The following is a 16,777-nucleotide window of genomic DNA, read 5'->3' on the forward strand; positions in this document are numbered from 1 at the left end:
ATGGGCTTCTCTTCATTGGTGGTTTGATTTATAATTAATTGATTGAATTGGGCATCGGGATTTTTTATTCATATTTTTTTATTGGGAAAATAGAGTTTGGATTCCAGCTCACTTCAAAAAAAACAACTTTTGCATTCATTTTTTTTAGACATAATATTAAAAAAATCTAAAAGCCACCCGAAGAGGCGAAGATTTAAATTATGTAAAATGGAAATCTGAAGGCCCCCAATTACCCTCATGAACATCTGTAGTTATATTTGACATAAACAGTAAGAACTTTGATCAATCATAAGATTTTTAGACAAAAGTGTTCTAGTTAAAATATTACTTTGAAAAGAAATTAATATTTAAGGAGAGAATATATTGTTTTACTCCTTCGGGTGGAGAGCACACTTAACTTGTTAGTTCCCTTTTGACAAATATTAAGAAAATTCCAGGTGTTCTCCTTAAACGAACATCCAACAAAATTCAACATGAGGTGCATAATTGTTGTTCTGCCTAATTAGATGCTCAGGAGAGTGATTAAATTTTTTCTAACCAAGTGCTAAACTTGTAATACATATTATTACAACACAAGAATATTTCTTTCAAGAACATGCACTTGAACACTAAATGTGGGCTTCATAAGTTGACCTTGTTCTTGCTCTGAAGGTAAATCACCTCGATGATTCTTCTCTTTCTTCCTTGGCACAATCTTCTACTTGTCGATGGTGATACCTAAGTATTACCACCGAAAAAAATACTGCACAATATGGAACAAAATCACATAGTTATTAGTACAACTGGAGATTAGTTGGCACTCATATTTTATAGAATTGCATAACCAACTTGAATTCAGACTAGAAGAAAGCAGTTCTTGTACCTGCAAACAAACGGGACTTCACACTGAATAAGTTCCAAAATATTGTGGCTGTGGAGATTGCTATCAGTTTTTTGCGTGGGCAAGATTTCCATGTTTCTTGAATCCGATTTATGCTGTTCTCAACTGCCAAAATTTGGGAGTTTATGATGTTAATCTCTTGTTAGTGGGGAGAAGTTTAGGTGGTAATAGTGCTTACCTTTGTTATGAATCTGATGTGAGTAGCAAGAATAGAATTTTGGCAAAGTAAAACTCACAAAAAAACCTGTCACAAGTTTATAGAATCGTCAACAGTTGTTATAATAAAATCCAACAGTAGTTTATGGCTTAATCCAACGTTCTTGGAACTTACAAGTTGCGATAAGCCTCCTCAGGGTTATCAGGTGGCCATACATGGCCCCAGATAGGAGAACAGGTGCAACCTTATGCAGACACAATGGAAGTAAATTACTGACATGAACTCGAAATTAGTTATATTACTGTTGAAGAGAAGGTTCAGAATTGAGCATACTTGAAGTGTCCTCAATGGATCCCCACAGAAGATCTCTTGAATTTTTGCAAAGGCAACGTTGGCCAGTGGGAGGATGACCTGAGCAGCTCGAAGGATGTCTTCGTCTGTTATCTGAACTTTACTTCTCACGTTCAGTTGTTGCCTGATAAAAATTGGGGAAAGGAAAAGAAAAACATATTCAAAGGATGTATCTTTTTCAGTCTAGAGAACTATAGAAATACTCAGACCTCTGAGGAATCGAATCCTTGAAAAAGGCTAAGCCCAAAATTGCAAGACCAAGGTGAGACATTGCAGAAATCATGCTGCAAAAAAGAGGATCGATCAAGGAATATTCAGATGCCATGAACCCTAAAAATGAACTTCCTATGCGCTAAGGAAACTTTCTGTAATCGATTGTTAAGACTTACCTGAAGCTAAAGTCCTTTGAGAAACAAGAGGACAAGAAGAACAAGGTGCCTAGGCCGAACCACAAGGAGGATTTAGCTACATTTTTCCACATCACAAGTTCGAAGATATGTTCTTGTATCCCATCTAGGGAACTGCGACAATCCTCGTTGTTGATTGGTGCCTCTCTCGGTTCTTGTTGAGATACTTCAAAATCATTTTTTTTTGGTGATTTCACTAGAAATAGCGAAGATTGATGGACAAGAAACAAATTTTAACGAAAGTAGTACCTGTTATTGGACTGGGAGGAGGCACAGAGGTCACAAGACTCGATCTTTCTCTGCTCCGCCTCGTAATCCTCACTCTCCCATTTCCGACGCCATCGCCATCCGCCAAATGACCCAGGTCCCTCTCCTCCCTGACAACGTCCTTCTCCAGCCTCCTCCTGGCCCGCCGGCCTTTCCTCGGAGACGACGCGCACCCCATCAGAACCATCGCCGCGGCGGCCCTGCTCTTCCGTCTCCCGCAAGGGGTCCCTCCCGCCTGCGGTGATCCATCCTCGATGGCGGCGGCAGCTGCGGATCTACGCTTGGGCTTGAGGTGAGGGGAAGGCGAGAGGAGCACGATGTCCTGAAGTGGCGAGGGAGAGAGCAACGGGGAGTTGTGCTTCCTAGAAGGCGGCGTGGCGAGGAAGGGGATGATCTGATTCTCGTCGGAGGCGGTGGCGATGACGATGCGGGAGGCAGACTTGCTCCGGTGGCGGGGCTCGGCAGAGGAGCGGGTGCAGGGAGGACTAGGAGCAGCAGGCGGTGGAGAATCCATTGGGTTGAGGAGAGGAAGAAGAAGATTGTAATATAATCAGTAGGCAGAGGCTTCTTTAAGAAGGGAATGTAGTGATGCATTGATTGGTACCAAGTAGCCGTTGGAAGTGGAAAGTTGGGTATGTGTTTTTTATGTGTCAGATTTTGAAGCGTGGAGGATTTGAATCATGTGGGAGGACAGAATCTGACTGTTTCATAACCATTGCAGTGAGACGTTGCTTCTTTTTGTTACCATTAATAAACAAAGAACACTTAGCTGAACTGATTAAGCACTTTGTGAAGCAATTAAGTCTTTGAAAGAACAAGCTCGATACGATGTTATAGATGCGTGAAAGATTTTAAATAAATTCCATCAAAATTGTCATATAAATTTATTTAGACGCGTGATGATCCACTGCTTTGTCAATTTCACGACTTGTACTTAAAATCTATTAGATTAAGTTTGTTAGGCACACAAAAGTCAATTATTAGTAGGTTCCGAGTCCGTCGGAGTAAAAATCAAAATCTTGGTCCGAAGCTTTTCATGTATGTCTTCTCTCCTTCTCTCATGTCACCCCTTAGGCCGTTTCAAATCCTTTTTGTTCTTTTATTTACCGATCTGCCATTTGTTGCCGCTCCATGGACATCCGTCCCGAAACCCTAGCGACGTGGTTCCTGCGATCGCTTTCACCGGAACCGCAGCCTCGCCGTGCCGCCGAGGCCTCCCTCTCCAGTTCTGCCGAACTCCCCGGATTCTCCACCGCCCTCCTTCAGCTGGTCGCCGCCCCCGCTGTCGACGACCAAATTCGCCTCGCCGCCGCCGTTTACTTCAAGAACCACCTTCGGTTCCGCTGGGCCCCTTACGCCTACGATACTGCTTCCGCAATATCGGCTCCCGAGAAGGAGCTGATCAAGACCCACCTCGTCGCCTTTATGCTCAACGCCCCGCCTCGCGTTCAGCCGCAGCTCTCCGAGGCCCTCGTCGTGTCAGTGCCCACGACTTGCCCCAATCCTGGCTTCTCTCCTCCCCGAGCTGGTTGATTCTCTCCGCAGAGCCGCTGCAGCCGACGACTATCACACTGTTAACGGCCTACTCGGAGCCGCCACCTCCCTCTTTTCGAAATTCCGGATCTCGTTTGATAACAATGCCCTTAGGCTCGACCTCAAGTATTGCCTCGATGGCTTTGCTGCTCCGCTCCTGGAGATCTTCCTCAACACCTCCCGGCTCATTTCCTCGAATGTCACGGGTCCTCCTGAGACCCTCCGCCCGCTTTTTGAGTCACTGCGCCTCTGCTCCGAAATCTTCCACTCCCTCAATTCTATTGAGCTACCTGAGATCATATGAATGAATGGATGAGCGAGTTCCTGGCCTTCCTCGGTACATCTTACTCACCTGCCGTTGAGGCTGAGGGAACTTTGGATGCCCTCAGAGCTTCTATCTGTGAAAACCTTCAGCTCTACATGGAAGAAAATGAAGAGGATTTCAAGAGCTGCCTCGGAAAGTTTGCTTTGACTGTGTGTCAACTGTTGATGACTTCGGGCTCTAGCCTGTCCCGTGATCAGCTCACTGTTACTGCCATCAAGTTCCGGACGACAGGCAGCACTAGTGTTCACCATACACTGTTTGGTAGCCCTAATTTTCTCCAAGGGATATGCTCAAGCATCATCTTCCCTAACATCCGGCTTCAAGAAGAAGATGAAGAGCTGTTTGATGTGAATTACATTGAATATATTAGGAGGGATGTTGAAGGCAGCGATATTGATACTAGGAGGAGGATAGCTTGCGAGCTTTTGAAGGGTGTAGCCTTGAATTACAGGGAACAGGTCACAACAATAACATCGATGCAGATACATGAGATGCTGAAACTATATGCAACCAACCCAATAAAAAACTGGAAGGATAAGGACAGTGAAATCTATCTTGTGGTTGCGCTTGCTCCAAAGGCAGGCAGCAGTGCTGGGTACCTTGTGGATGTCGAGAGTTTCTTCACATCAATCATTGTTTCTGAGCTACAAGAACAGGATATAAATGCTTCTCCAATGCTGAAAGCAGGTGCTTTGAAGTTCTTTACAGTGTTCCGAGAAAAGATACCTAAGTCAGCAGTTATCACTCTTTTGCCCCATTTGGCGAGGTTCCTAGTGGCTGAATCAAGTGTAGTCCATTCATATGCAGCAAATTGCATTGAAAAGCTGTTGATGCTTTTCAGCAGTATCTGGTTCAAATGTAGTCACTTTGACTCCTTGATATAGTGCTTCAGATATCAACCCGTTCCTGCCCCTGGTGATGACCAATCTCTTCAGTGCTTTGCAGTTGCTTGAGTCACAGGAAAATTCATTTATCATGAAGTGCATCATGAGAGTACTTGGACGTTGCAATGTAAGTAGTAAGGTTGCTAAACATTGTATTGATCGCTTGGCTCGTGTGCTGTCGGAGGTATGCAAGAATCCAAGGAATCCAACCTTTAACCACTACCTATTGGAGTCAATTACTGCCCTGATTGGAATGTCCTGTGAGAAGGACCAATTCCTCATCTGTGTATTTGAGTCACATTTGTTCCCAGTCTTCCAGAAAATTTTAGTTGATGATGTGGCTGAGTTCTGGCCTTATGCGCTCCAAATATTTGCCCAGCTTGTTGATGTGAGTAAGCCACCTTTTTATGATACTTATTTGCAGCTATTCCAGTTGCTTCTCTTATCATCATGGAAGAGATTGGGAGATGCCCCTGCATTAGTTCAACTGCTCCAAGCATAACTGCAGAAGATTCCCAATGAGCTCATGACTGAAGGAAGATTGCTTGAGGTCATAGTGAGATCTAGACGTCTGCTTTTAGTTTCTAGGACTGAAGAACTGGAATTTTACGTGCTCAGCACTGTGGTGGAAAATCTTTCTTGTGAAATTATTGTGCCTCACCTTACAAATATATGGAGCGTGATTTTCAGCCTCCTAAAGGTTCGGCATGTAGTAAAGTCTGTGAATTCTTTTGTGGTATTCATGTCATTGTTCTTAGTCAGGCATGGTCCCAATGTTCCTGTGGAGTCCATGATGTTTCAAAATTGGTCATTCCTGCAGATTCTTCAGGCATTTTGGATTCCTAATCTCAAGCTCATTTCAGGAGCCATTGAAAGGAAGCTAGCTTCAGTCACGGCAACAAGGCTGATCTGCGAGTCTTCAGTCCTTTCAGATGATAAATACAGTGAACTATGGGGCAGAATGCTTGATAGTATCATCTCTTTGCTGGCTCAACCAGAACAATACTTCGAACAAGAAAATGGCAAGCCAGAACTTCCAGAAACACTAGGTTATTCGGCAGCCTTTACTCGTCTTCATTATGGTGGGAAGAAGGAAGCAGACCGTCTCAAGGAAATATGGGATCCAAAAGGGTTTTTTGTGACATCAATATCAAGACTTTCATCCAGTTCTCCTGGTGGGTATGGGCCAGTGATTCACAAGTATGTGGATGCCACTAATCAAGCTGCATTACTCCATCTTTGTACCACATACAATTGTGCAATTGTCTAGGTAAGAAGCTTTGATTTGGTTTTAAATTTATTTGCGTTTGTGTTTGCCACAAGAATTTTTTCTTTATATATTGTGGGTGCTTTGTTGTATCCTGAAATGTTTTAAGTTTAAATAATGATTGAAGTTCTATAAATGAATTTCCCTTGGTGCTAAATCAAGAGTTTAATCTGTTCATCTATACTCTTATTTAAATAAGGTAATCTTAGAAGTTCAACCTTTGTTTGTTCCAACTATTTGTGGTATAAAACTTTATAAATCTTATTCATCATTGCACTTTTTGCAAGGCTTTCTCACTAGCAATAGTCAAATCAATTTTAATTTCTTAATACATTGACCCCCTTTGCCCATCACCCTTTACACTCTAATTGATTTAACAATTCTAACAATATAATCTATTGGTGCATTTGTCATCATATATTCATCTTAACATATATTGCCGCATATATTCATTTTAACATGACCCGGGGCACATAGAGTTGGCTAGAGGTACGACAGATACATTCGGCGTCGAGGATTCGATTCTCCAGCAACGCACTTTCGGACACCTGCGACGCTCAAAAACCTGGAGTGCTGGCCCTAAGTTGCCGGCCAACTCGTTTCCCGGATTTAATAGGTGGGCAGAATGTGGGGCTGAATCGCTTATCCCAGGATTAGTCAGGGCGCAAGCACTGGATACCTGGCAGAAATATATATATTGAACTTTATATTGTTTCCTGATAGTGTAACAATTTAATCTATAAAGTATTAAAGAATGTGCTAGTCATAAAATTTATTTTTGGCTTAATGGACATGACAATCATTCAAGATTTAAGGAATCCTCTCCATTTTGACTATCCATTCTTAGATTCTGTCATCAGTTTCTGCTTATTGAATAATATATCAAAGATGTCTAAACCTTCTATAGGAATTTCATGTCCATCCATCTTAGATATGTGATTGATTATTTTCTTATTAAGACAACTATATTTTTATAATTTAATTTGTAGTTCTACTTATGTTAAAAAAATTAGTTTCTAAAATTTTCCTCCACAATTCAACCTCATTTAATCTATTTACACTCTCATCAATTACAAGGATATCACTTGAAAATAACATAGAGGTTTGTCTTGAATATGATTGGTTAGTTGAAAAAGATAATAGATTTAGAGTTGACTGTTAATATAAACCTAAGTAACAATATTATTATACATAAAATCAATCTAATTATTAGATATTTTTCATACTCTACCATAAAAATTTTCCAAGTTAAAAGAAATTATTTGTAAATTATTCTTTCTCTGGATTTTTTAATTAGTTGTCTTTATATATAAAATACATTTTTGGTTGTGTTTTCCAAAATGGAAGCAAATTTGTTTTCAGTAATGTTTATTTCATTCATTGTTCTTCTGCAGCAATTTTTTTCTATTCACGGTTTGGCTCATTAATTCAGTTCCTATATAATTTAAACAGCATTATATAGCATTTTTATTCATATAAATAAAAAAATGCAGCCTGGTGCACTAAACTCTTGGCAATATAGGGTCTTAGGGAAGGGCCTATTTTATACAGTCTTACCTTACTTTGTAAGAGGTTGTTTCTGAATATTCATTCATATAAATAAGTACTAAAAAAGTTCTCATTCCTCTGGTGTTTTTTTTTTTGAAAAATTTTATTTAGTAAGTTCTCACTGATTTGTTACCTCAAGTGGTTAGATGCCTGAATGTAATTTCCATGTTAAGGGATCAATCCCCCTTGTAGACCTAAAAATAATTTTATTTAATAAGTTAGCCAAATTGTACATATTGATCTTCTAGACTATTTGAAAGTCCAATAAGCAATAGTTAGGTCATCTATCTGTACCTTAATTTCTAGTAAAGTTTCTTTAGTCTTATTCAGTCTATAATTATAAACAAATCTATAATTCCTGAAATCATCATATTTTTTAACATTTTAAATCAAATTATTTGTAGAATGTTCATTAAATAATTTATAAAAGAATTATATTATTTAAATATATTTTATTATTGATCCGGTGATAAGGGCCCACCCCTCAAAGGGTCGTTGCCACGGTGGAAGTCAAGGTCTAGGCGGTCAACGCTCTTGTATCCCTGGCTGATCGGACAACCCACTTGCCCGACCGGGGTGAAGGATAGCCCAGCCGATATCAACCTGAGGTTATCACAACTCGATCGCATATCGAGCTTCCAACGCTCAGAAAACCTTGTGCCAGCGAGGCATACGCCGACTAGCCAACTTGCTCGGACTTACATCGAACCTTGGAACCGGCAAAACGGGATCGCAGTCGAGCAATCACACTCAGATATAGCTCGGCACAACAATGGAGCTCGGACAGTGGAATGTGGCCGAGCGACCACTCCGCTCGGCCCAAGGGCCTGACCACTCGGACGGCTGAGGGTTGGCCGAGTGGTCAGCCCGCTCGGCCCACTAACAGACAAAAGGAGGATCAGACGATATCCTTGTGGGAACTCGTGCCATCGACAGACGACATGGTTGACGGCATGGTCAGACAGAAGATCGTATGACGGAAGCTTCCATTGTCATGTCAGAGTTATGCTCGGGTCATTGAGGTATGGTGTCAGAGACGCTTTCCTGACATGACTTTTCAGGGTAAGCTTTAGGAAGTGTGCGTGCCTCGAGGAGCGTGCACGCGCGCCTTCAGAGCCCTATATAAAGGGCTCCAAGCTCCAACGGAGGTATGCATAATCTTCACTGTAGCTACTTACTCTGCCTCTCCACTTCCTTGCTTACACATCGCTGGAGACGGGCTTGAGCGTCGGAGGGCTATCGTCGAGGAACCCCTCCCTGACTCGGCACTGACGCTGCTGTGATTGCAGGATCCTCCAGCTTGGAGTCCACCAACGGTCAACAGGAGCGACACGCCCCCTCAGCATCCATTGCTTCGACTCTTAGACAGGATCAATTATAGATGATGATATAGTAAATGATTTAGTCTAATAACATGTTGTGCAAAGAGGGGGCAATACCTCTCAACCTTTCTGAACCGCGGAAGAAGAGGAAGAGAGAAAAGAGATCGCGCGGAACAACAAGACAAAGACGCACAAAAGAGAGCAAACACCAGGAAGGAGAAGAAGAAGAGAAAGAAAAAGAGTTACCGTGGTTCGGCGACTTGCCTACTCCACAAAACAGCCGAATCTTTATTAGAATTCTCTTCTACACAAGAGAATCACATCTAATGATTCTTGTGTTTTCTGATCTACAATGGGTTTACAATGATCCCTATAAATACTGCTAAACCCCCAGACCCGGTAAAAACGTAACAGAATTTGTTATGAAAAACATAACAAAATTCTGTTATATAGAATCTTAACAGAATTTTATTACGAAAAATCTTAACAGATTTTTCTTCCATGACATCCCTTCATCCAAATATGAGATACTCGTCAACAATCTCCACCTTGGCGAATATTCACCCCTTCGAAGAATACGAATATCTGGACAAAACTCCATCTGGATCTCTGGGTCTGGGCTTCCTTCCTCTAGCATCTAGAGATATGGATCAAGTTCAAGCAATGCTTAAACTTCTCTGTGGTCACTGCTTTGTCAACATATCTGCGGCATTATGCGTAAGTGTGAACCTTTCAAGTTGAATTTCCCGAGAAGCAATCAACTCTACGATCTTGTGAAACCTCACATCAATGTGTTTGGTTCTCGCATGATACACTTGATTCTTCGCCAAATAGATAGCACTCTGACTATCATAATACAACTTGACTCCACCTTCTTGAACACAGTTCTCCGACCAACCCTAAGCCATAAAAGCTTCTTGTTGCTTCCGTTGTTGCCGTGTATTCGGATTCAGTAGTGAACAATGCAACAATAGATTGTATCATGTATTTCCAACAAATAGGGCCTCTCATGAGAGTGTACACATATTCTATGGTAGACCTTCTGTCATCCAAATCCCCTCCATAGCCTGTATCTATATATCCTACAACTGAAGGATCACTCTGTTGTCTACTGAACATAATGCCATAATCTACAATATTTCTGAAGTATCTAAAAATCCACTTGATTACATCACAATGTTATCGACTAGGATTTGAAATAAACTTACTCGTCACACTGATGATCTGTGCTAAATCTTGTATCATGCAAACTATAGCATACATCATACACCCATTGTGCTAGTATATGGAACCTTTAACATGTCTTGAATCTAATCATCGATGCCTTTGGATACTATGTAATAGACAATTTGAAATGGTGTGCTAATAGTGTACTCACAGATGGTGTATTTCTCATGTTAAATCTATCTAACATTTTCTCAACATATCTGTATTGAGATAGCCATGAACTCCCAGAGGTTCTGTCCCTTTGAATTGTCATCCCAAGAATTTTCTTGGTCGCATCCAAATCCTTCATGTCAAATTCTTTACTCAATAAATTCTTTAATTTATTAACTTCACTCATACTTCTTACAACAATCAACATAACATCTACAGAAAGTAGTAAGAAAATAAGTGAATCATCATTATTGTTTTTCACATAAATGCAGTAATTATACTCACATCTTGTATAAACATTATGAATCATAGAAGAGTCAAACTGCTTATATCATTGCCTTGGTGACTGCTTCAGCCCATAGAGCGACTTCTTTGACTTACAAACAAAGTGCTCTTGCCCTGGATGACTAAATCCTTTTGGTTGTGTTATATAAATCTGCTTCTCAAAATCACCATGAAGAATAGATGTTTTGATGTCCATTTCCTCCAACTGCATATCATAATGTGCTATCAAAGCCAACACAACCCTGATGGAAGTATGTTTGATCACAAGAGAAAAAAAATCTCATCATAATCAACCTCTTTTCTCTATGAGTAACTATTTGTTACTAGACGAGTCTTGAATATTTCTTCCTCCTTTTTTGATATGACTTTTTTCTCTTAGACATTCATTTGCATCCTATAGCTCTCTTCCCTCTGAAAGTTTTGCCAAATCCCATGTTTGATTCTTTTGTAGAGACTCCATCTCCTCCATTGTAACAGTCGTCCACTGTCCTTCTGAGCTATGTATTGCCTCCTGAAAAGATGTAGGGTCTCCGCTACTAGTGGTAAGTGCATAAGATACCAAGTCTTGAATCCGTATCTAGTGGGTGGTTTTACGACGTCTCGTTCTACCACTAGCTATAGTGCGATGCTCCATGTGCTCTGAGCTAGAATCATCGAAGTCATGAGTCTCTAGCTCCACTTGCACAATATCTTTCTCTTTGTTGCTTTGTGGTGTTTCCTTTCCTTCTTCCCGAGTACGTTGTAACATAGCTTTCTCGTCTCTGCTGATCACCACCTTGTTTGCCTTAGGATCCCAAAGCTTGAAGCCTTTAACTCCTTTCTGATAGCCCAGAAAAATGCATTGCTTTGACTTTGCATCCAGCTTTGATCTTTCCTCACTAGATATATGCATATAGGCTGGACATCCAAAAACTCGAAGATGAGAGTAATCTACTTGATTCCCTGTCCATACTTCCTCCGATTTGCCTTAATGATCTATTAATGAGATAACATGCCATGTTAACCGCTTTCGCCTAGAAATTCTTTGCAATCCCTGCATTCAGCCTGAGACATCTTGCCTTCTCAATAATTGTCCTATTCAACCTTTCCGTTATCCTGTTCTGTTGAGGTGTCCTGCGAACCGAGAAATGTCTCATTATCACATGCTGCTCACAAAATTCTTGAAACTTTGAATCTATGTACTTAGTCTCATTGTCTAACCTAAGTCATTTGATCTTTCTTTCGGTCTGGTTCTCCACTTCAATTTTCCACAGTTTAAACTTTGCAAAAATTTCTGACTTGTGACACATAAAGTATACCGAGACATTTCGTGAGAAATCATCAGTAAAACTTACAAAATACAAGTGTCCTCCATGTGATGCTACACTGGTTAGTTCCTAGAGATCCATATGTACATAGTCCAGAATTCTCTTCGTCTTGTTTATTGTCATCTTGAATTATATTTTTCTTTATTTCCCAAGAACACAAAATTTACAGAATTCAAACTTACACGTTTTGACATCCTTCAACAAATCTCTCTTGTGAAGTTCTAGCATCCCACATTCATCTATATGCCCTAGCCGTATATGCTACAAGACTGTATTGTCTGATTTAGACTCCACTTACAACTGTAGTCCCTATCAACTTGTAGATGTTTCCTGCTGTCTTTTATCCTTTCATTACCATCAGAGCTCCCTTGCTAACCTTCATCATCCCGCTCACTGATTTGTAATTACAACCAATACCATCCAGTGTGCCTGGTGAGATCAAGTTCTTCCTTAGCTCTGGTATATATCTGACATCACATAAAATTTTGATCACACCATCAAATATCTTGATTTAGACGTTCTTATGCCGATAACTTTGCATGACGTATCATTTTCTATCAACACTGAACCAAGATCCACTGCCCTATAAGTGTCAAACCAATCCTTGTTTGGAGTCATATGATATGAACATGCAGAGTCTAAAATCCATGCATCTGTCAACTACTCCGAACTCGATATAACTGATAATATATCTACATCACCGCTCTCTGAATTTTCTTCTTTAACTATGTTTGCAGACTTTACCAAACTACCTTTGTTCTTTGCAACATGTTTCTTTATCTCCGAACAATCTCTCTTGATATGACCTTTACCTCCACATTTGTAGCACGTGATCACCTTCTTCCTTCTCGGCTTAGAACGAGTCTTGTTGTTGTTATATCCATGTCGAGATTTGCTCCTACCACGCTCTTGGTTGCTATTTACCACAAGTCCTTCTCCTTGAGAAATTTCATCGCTTGTTTTCTTCCTTTGGTGAAAACCTAGCAATGCACTTGTGATCTCCTCCAATTTGAGAGTTTCCTTACCCCATATCAAAGTAGTAACCAAATTCTCGTACGTAGGAGATGAAGGTAGAGAATTCAACAACATCGTGTCTTGTCTTCGATCTTCACATCAATCCTTCGGATCACTTACAATCTGGTTGAATACGTTGATGTCTGGCTCGGATCGGTTCCTTCATCATCTTCAGCCCGAATAATTTCGCTGAGATACAACTTGTTTGTCAATGATTTTGACATGTACCGGCTTTCGACTTTTGCCAAACTGTCACCGGTGACTCCTCGTCCATGACATGGTACATCACGTCATCCGTAAGACAAAGCCTGATTGTTGCTACTGCCTTCGCCTGAAGTTCTTCCCAATCTGATTTCTCCATGCTTTCCGGTTTTCTTTCTCCTAGCGCCTTCGCCATGCCTTGTTGCACCAACAAGTCCTTGACCCTTCTCTGCCATAATCCAAAGTTTCCGGTTCCGTCAAACTTCACCATATCAAACTTCGCAGAAGTCGTCCCCGACATGTTGAAGAAATCTGCCAAAAACCTGGAGCTCTGATACCAATTGTTGTGCAAAGAGGGGGCAATACCTCTCAACCTTTCTGAACCGCGGAAGAAGAGGAAGAGAGAAAAGAGATCGCGCGGAACAACAAGACAAAGACGCACAAAAGAGAGCAAACACGTGGAAGAAGAAGAGAAAGAAAAAGAGTTACCGTGGTTCGGCGACTTGCCTACTCCACGAAACGGCCGAATCTTTATTAGAATTCTCTTCTACACAAGAGAATCACATCTAATGATTCTTGTGTTTTCTGATCTACAATGGGTTTACAATGATCCCTATAAATACTGCTAAACCCCCAGACCCGGTAAAAACGTAACAGAATTTGTTATGAAAAACATAATAAAATTCTGTTATATAAAATCTTAACAGAATTTTATTACGAAAAATCTTAACAGATTTTTCTTCCATGACATCCCTTCATCCAAATATGAGACACTCGTCAACATAACATAAAAGAATTCATATAACTAACTTCGCTTACTAGGATAAAGATTTAGTTGTTATTGATTTTCCATCTTTCCTTGCATAGTCATCAACAAGACTTTTTCATTTTTATTTTTAGGCATTTGACATTATCTGGGTCTTTGCATTTTATTTCTCTAGCTTTAGTAAATTTTATGTTATTCCCCACATTTTTTGTTCGCAAAGTATGATATCCTTTAAACTTTTCTATAATGAATACCTTTTTATGGTCTTAGTTTTAGTTCTGTCCACCCAAAGTATCTTCATATTTATAATTTTTGTAGAGCCTCGAAACAAGTATTCTTCAAAGTAATAGGGTTGCCCCAGGGTATAGCGTAGACAATGGGTGCATGGTATCTCTGGTGTAATGATTAGGGGTCGATTCTTATGAATTGACGACCTAGGTTTATTCCACCATGCGCCTAATGCTTGTATCTTGTATTTACCTTCCTCCATATCTATAGGACCGACACTAAAAGAACCGTTAATCTAGCAGATCTATAATTTTTTTTTCAAAGTAATAGGGTTTGTACTACCTTTAGACTGCTCCTATCATTATATGTTTGACCTTTTTATATTATCCAAGGATTGATCTTGCTACATTCTCCTTTCTATTTGTCATCAAAATATAAATTGCGTTGATATTATTGAACTGTTAGTGCCAAACTTCTTTAGTCCTTTTATCACTCAGAAATTTTATATTATTGTCCTTAAAATTTGCCTCCTAGTTATTTCTAAAATTAGAAGCAAAAATTTCCTCTCAGATTTCTAAGATCTATATTTAACACCATTAGTCAGTGATGATTGATTAAGCATTCTCTTGGTATTATCTTACAATTTTGCCACATAATTTCAGAATTAATATTCTTTGTAATTAACATTTTCTTGTCTATACTATTTCAACTCTTGGTAGTGTCTAATTTCTAAATTCCACTTTTCAAGGTTTAAAAATACTAAAGACTTCTTGAATTGGCACAACTTTGGCAGCACAAATTTATGAATAAAACCATGTTGAATATTTTGAATAGGAGGGAAAATCATTTTGCTTAAAATGTGCATGATAGTCTAGATGGATGGAACTATAATTAAATGCAAGCACTGATGGTAACTTTGAACATGGTTGAAAGATCATTTTGATTGTTAGACCATGTTGAAATAGTTTTGTAAATATCCCAGCATAATAAGTTTATTTGGGATTGATAAATGGAATAGCTATAAGGTTTATCGGACAATGTTTCTTCCTGAATTGAGATTCCTGATTTATTCATAGGCAAACACACACTTGAATAACTATTTCGTTAGAATAAAATACGATGATAGTACGGACAATGAAAAAGAATCCACAAGGATCTTGGCTTCCTGAAGTCTCCTAAATGCAACTTGCTACACTATTGGGGAAAATGTCTTTCATCAAACTGCATGAGTTAAAATACCTTATACTGTTCTTATTGATGAATCACCACCATTGTTCTTCATGTCATCTATTTGTCACCTCAGTTCTGGTATCTAATTTATGTAAATCATTTGAGTGCCTTTTTCCTGCTTATTTGCTAAATATAACCTTTCCGTTTCTTTGGTTGGGGGCAAACAATCTCTTTCAGAAATGTAGCACAATGTGATCAACGTTGGCACAAATGTGGTTCTATGAGTCTTATTCATTATGTTGGTAGAAATCTGTTTATTTGAATGGCTTGCGTTTGTTGATCACATGACTTTTTTTCAGGCACACAAATGCTCCCTCTTTCCATATTCTTCTGTCTTTTCAGAAACTGAAAGAACTGGAGTGGACGAGCCTTAGGTTTTTCATGGAGGATGCATTGTACAAATAGGCAGCAGTCAAGTCTTGGTATCTATCTACAAGATCACCGGCTTTGGCGAAGCATGTTGCATTGTTTCAAAAAGCATGCCATATTATGAACCTGAAAGACTGGTGCATCGACTGTACAGTCAAGAGGAGTACATGTGTCAGTCATCTTACCGTGATTTACCTCTTTTGTGTTGGTCCTGGATAGCTGACGGGAGCACTGGGACGAGTGTTTTGTCTTTTTGCCATATAAAAGCATTCATGTTTTGCATGCAGAGGATGTTAGGTTTTGAACTTGGAAGAGTTGTCTGTTTGAGCGAGATGTGTACGATTGTGTTCAATGTTCTTTCAGGTAATCAAAGGTTAAAGGATCCAAATTATTCAAATATCTATTTTTTTTGGTCCTATTTTAGATTTTATTTGCAAGATATGAAATATTTCTGCTAGATTCAGTGAATAAATCTTCTTCTAACTGGCCAAACCAAAATGGTTGGGTTCTTTAAGATTTAACCTGTCCAAGGTTTTTTCTTATTAATCAATTGATATTTATTGAAAGAAAACTAATTTATAAACTCTTTTAACAAAATATCATTTACAGCCATTTTTGCTGGCCATTTAACAAAATATTTGCCCCTCACGAGTTAGCGTAGTTTTTTTTTACACCGTCACGAGTTAGGGTAGTTGTGGATATTTACTCTAATATATTTTTGGATTAATTTTCAACGATTATGAAATATCTTATTAGATATATGATGTTTCACGTATAAAACTTTTTGTGCTAGGATAAAAATTTACCGCAATGTATATCTTGTTGTGGGCCTCATATTGAGGCTCCAATAAATTACACCATCAAATTATTTCACCAACATTTTAATAAAACTATTCTTTAATTTGTTTTAAAGTTATCAATAAAGTTTTATTAACGTAAAACACCTTTTTTCATATTTTATTTTATTATAAAAATATTCTCTTTTAAATTATCTATTCTATCTAAAACAACTAGCCAAATTATTCATTTATCAAAAAAAATATTTTAATAATAAATTAA

The 16,777-nt window shown here is 39.2% G+C and overlaps 1 protein-coding gene and 1 pseudogene across 1 annotated transcript; one reads left to right on the plus strand and one right to left on the minus strand.

Annotated features, from left to right (window-relative positions):
• Positions 1–502: 502 nt before the first annotated feature.
• Positions 503–2,608, minus strand: LOC121987811 (reticulon-like protein B17). The gene is made up of 8 exons (XM_042541534.1): positions 2,045–2,608; positions 1,778–1,961; positions 1,598–1,672; positions 1,371–1,512; positions 1,212–1,281; positions 1,059–1,124; positions 863–985; positions 503–742 (listed from the first exon to the last, which is right to left on the minus strand). Exons 1-8 carry the CDS (start codon positions 2,574–2,576, stop codon positions 657–659), a joined length of 1,278 nt encoding a protein of 425 aa, XP_042397468.1. The 5' UTR covers positions 2,577–2,608; the 3' UTR covers positions 503–656.
• A 583-nt stretch (positions 2,609–3,191) lies between these two features.
• Positions 3,192–16,115, plus strand: LOC121985744 (annotated as a pseudogene).
• Positions 16,116–16,777: the final 662 nt, after the last annotated feature.

Source organism: Zingiber officinale, chromosome 5B (genome assembly GCF_018446385.1).
Source record: "Zingiber officinale cultivar Zhangliang chromosome 5B, Zo_v1.1, whole genome shotgun sequence".
NCBI lineage: Eukaryota > Viridiplantae > Streptophyta > Magnoliopsida > Zingiberales > Zingiberaceae > Zingiber > Zingiber officinale.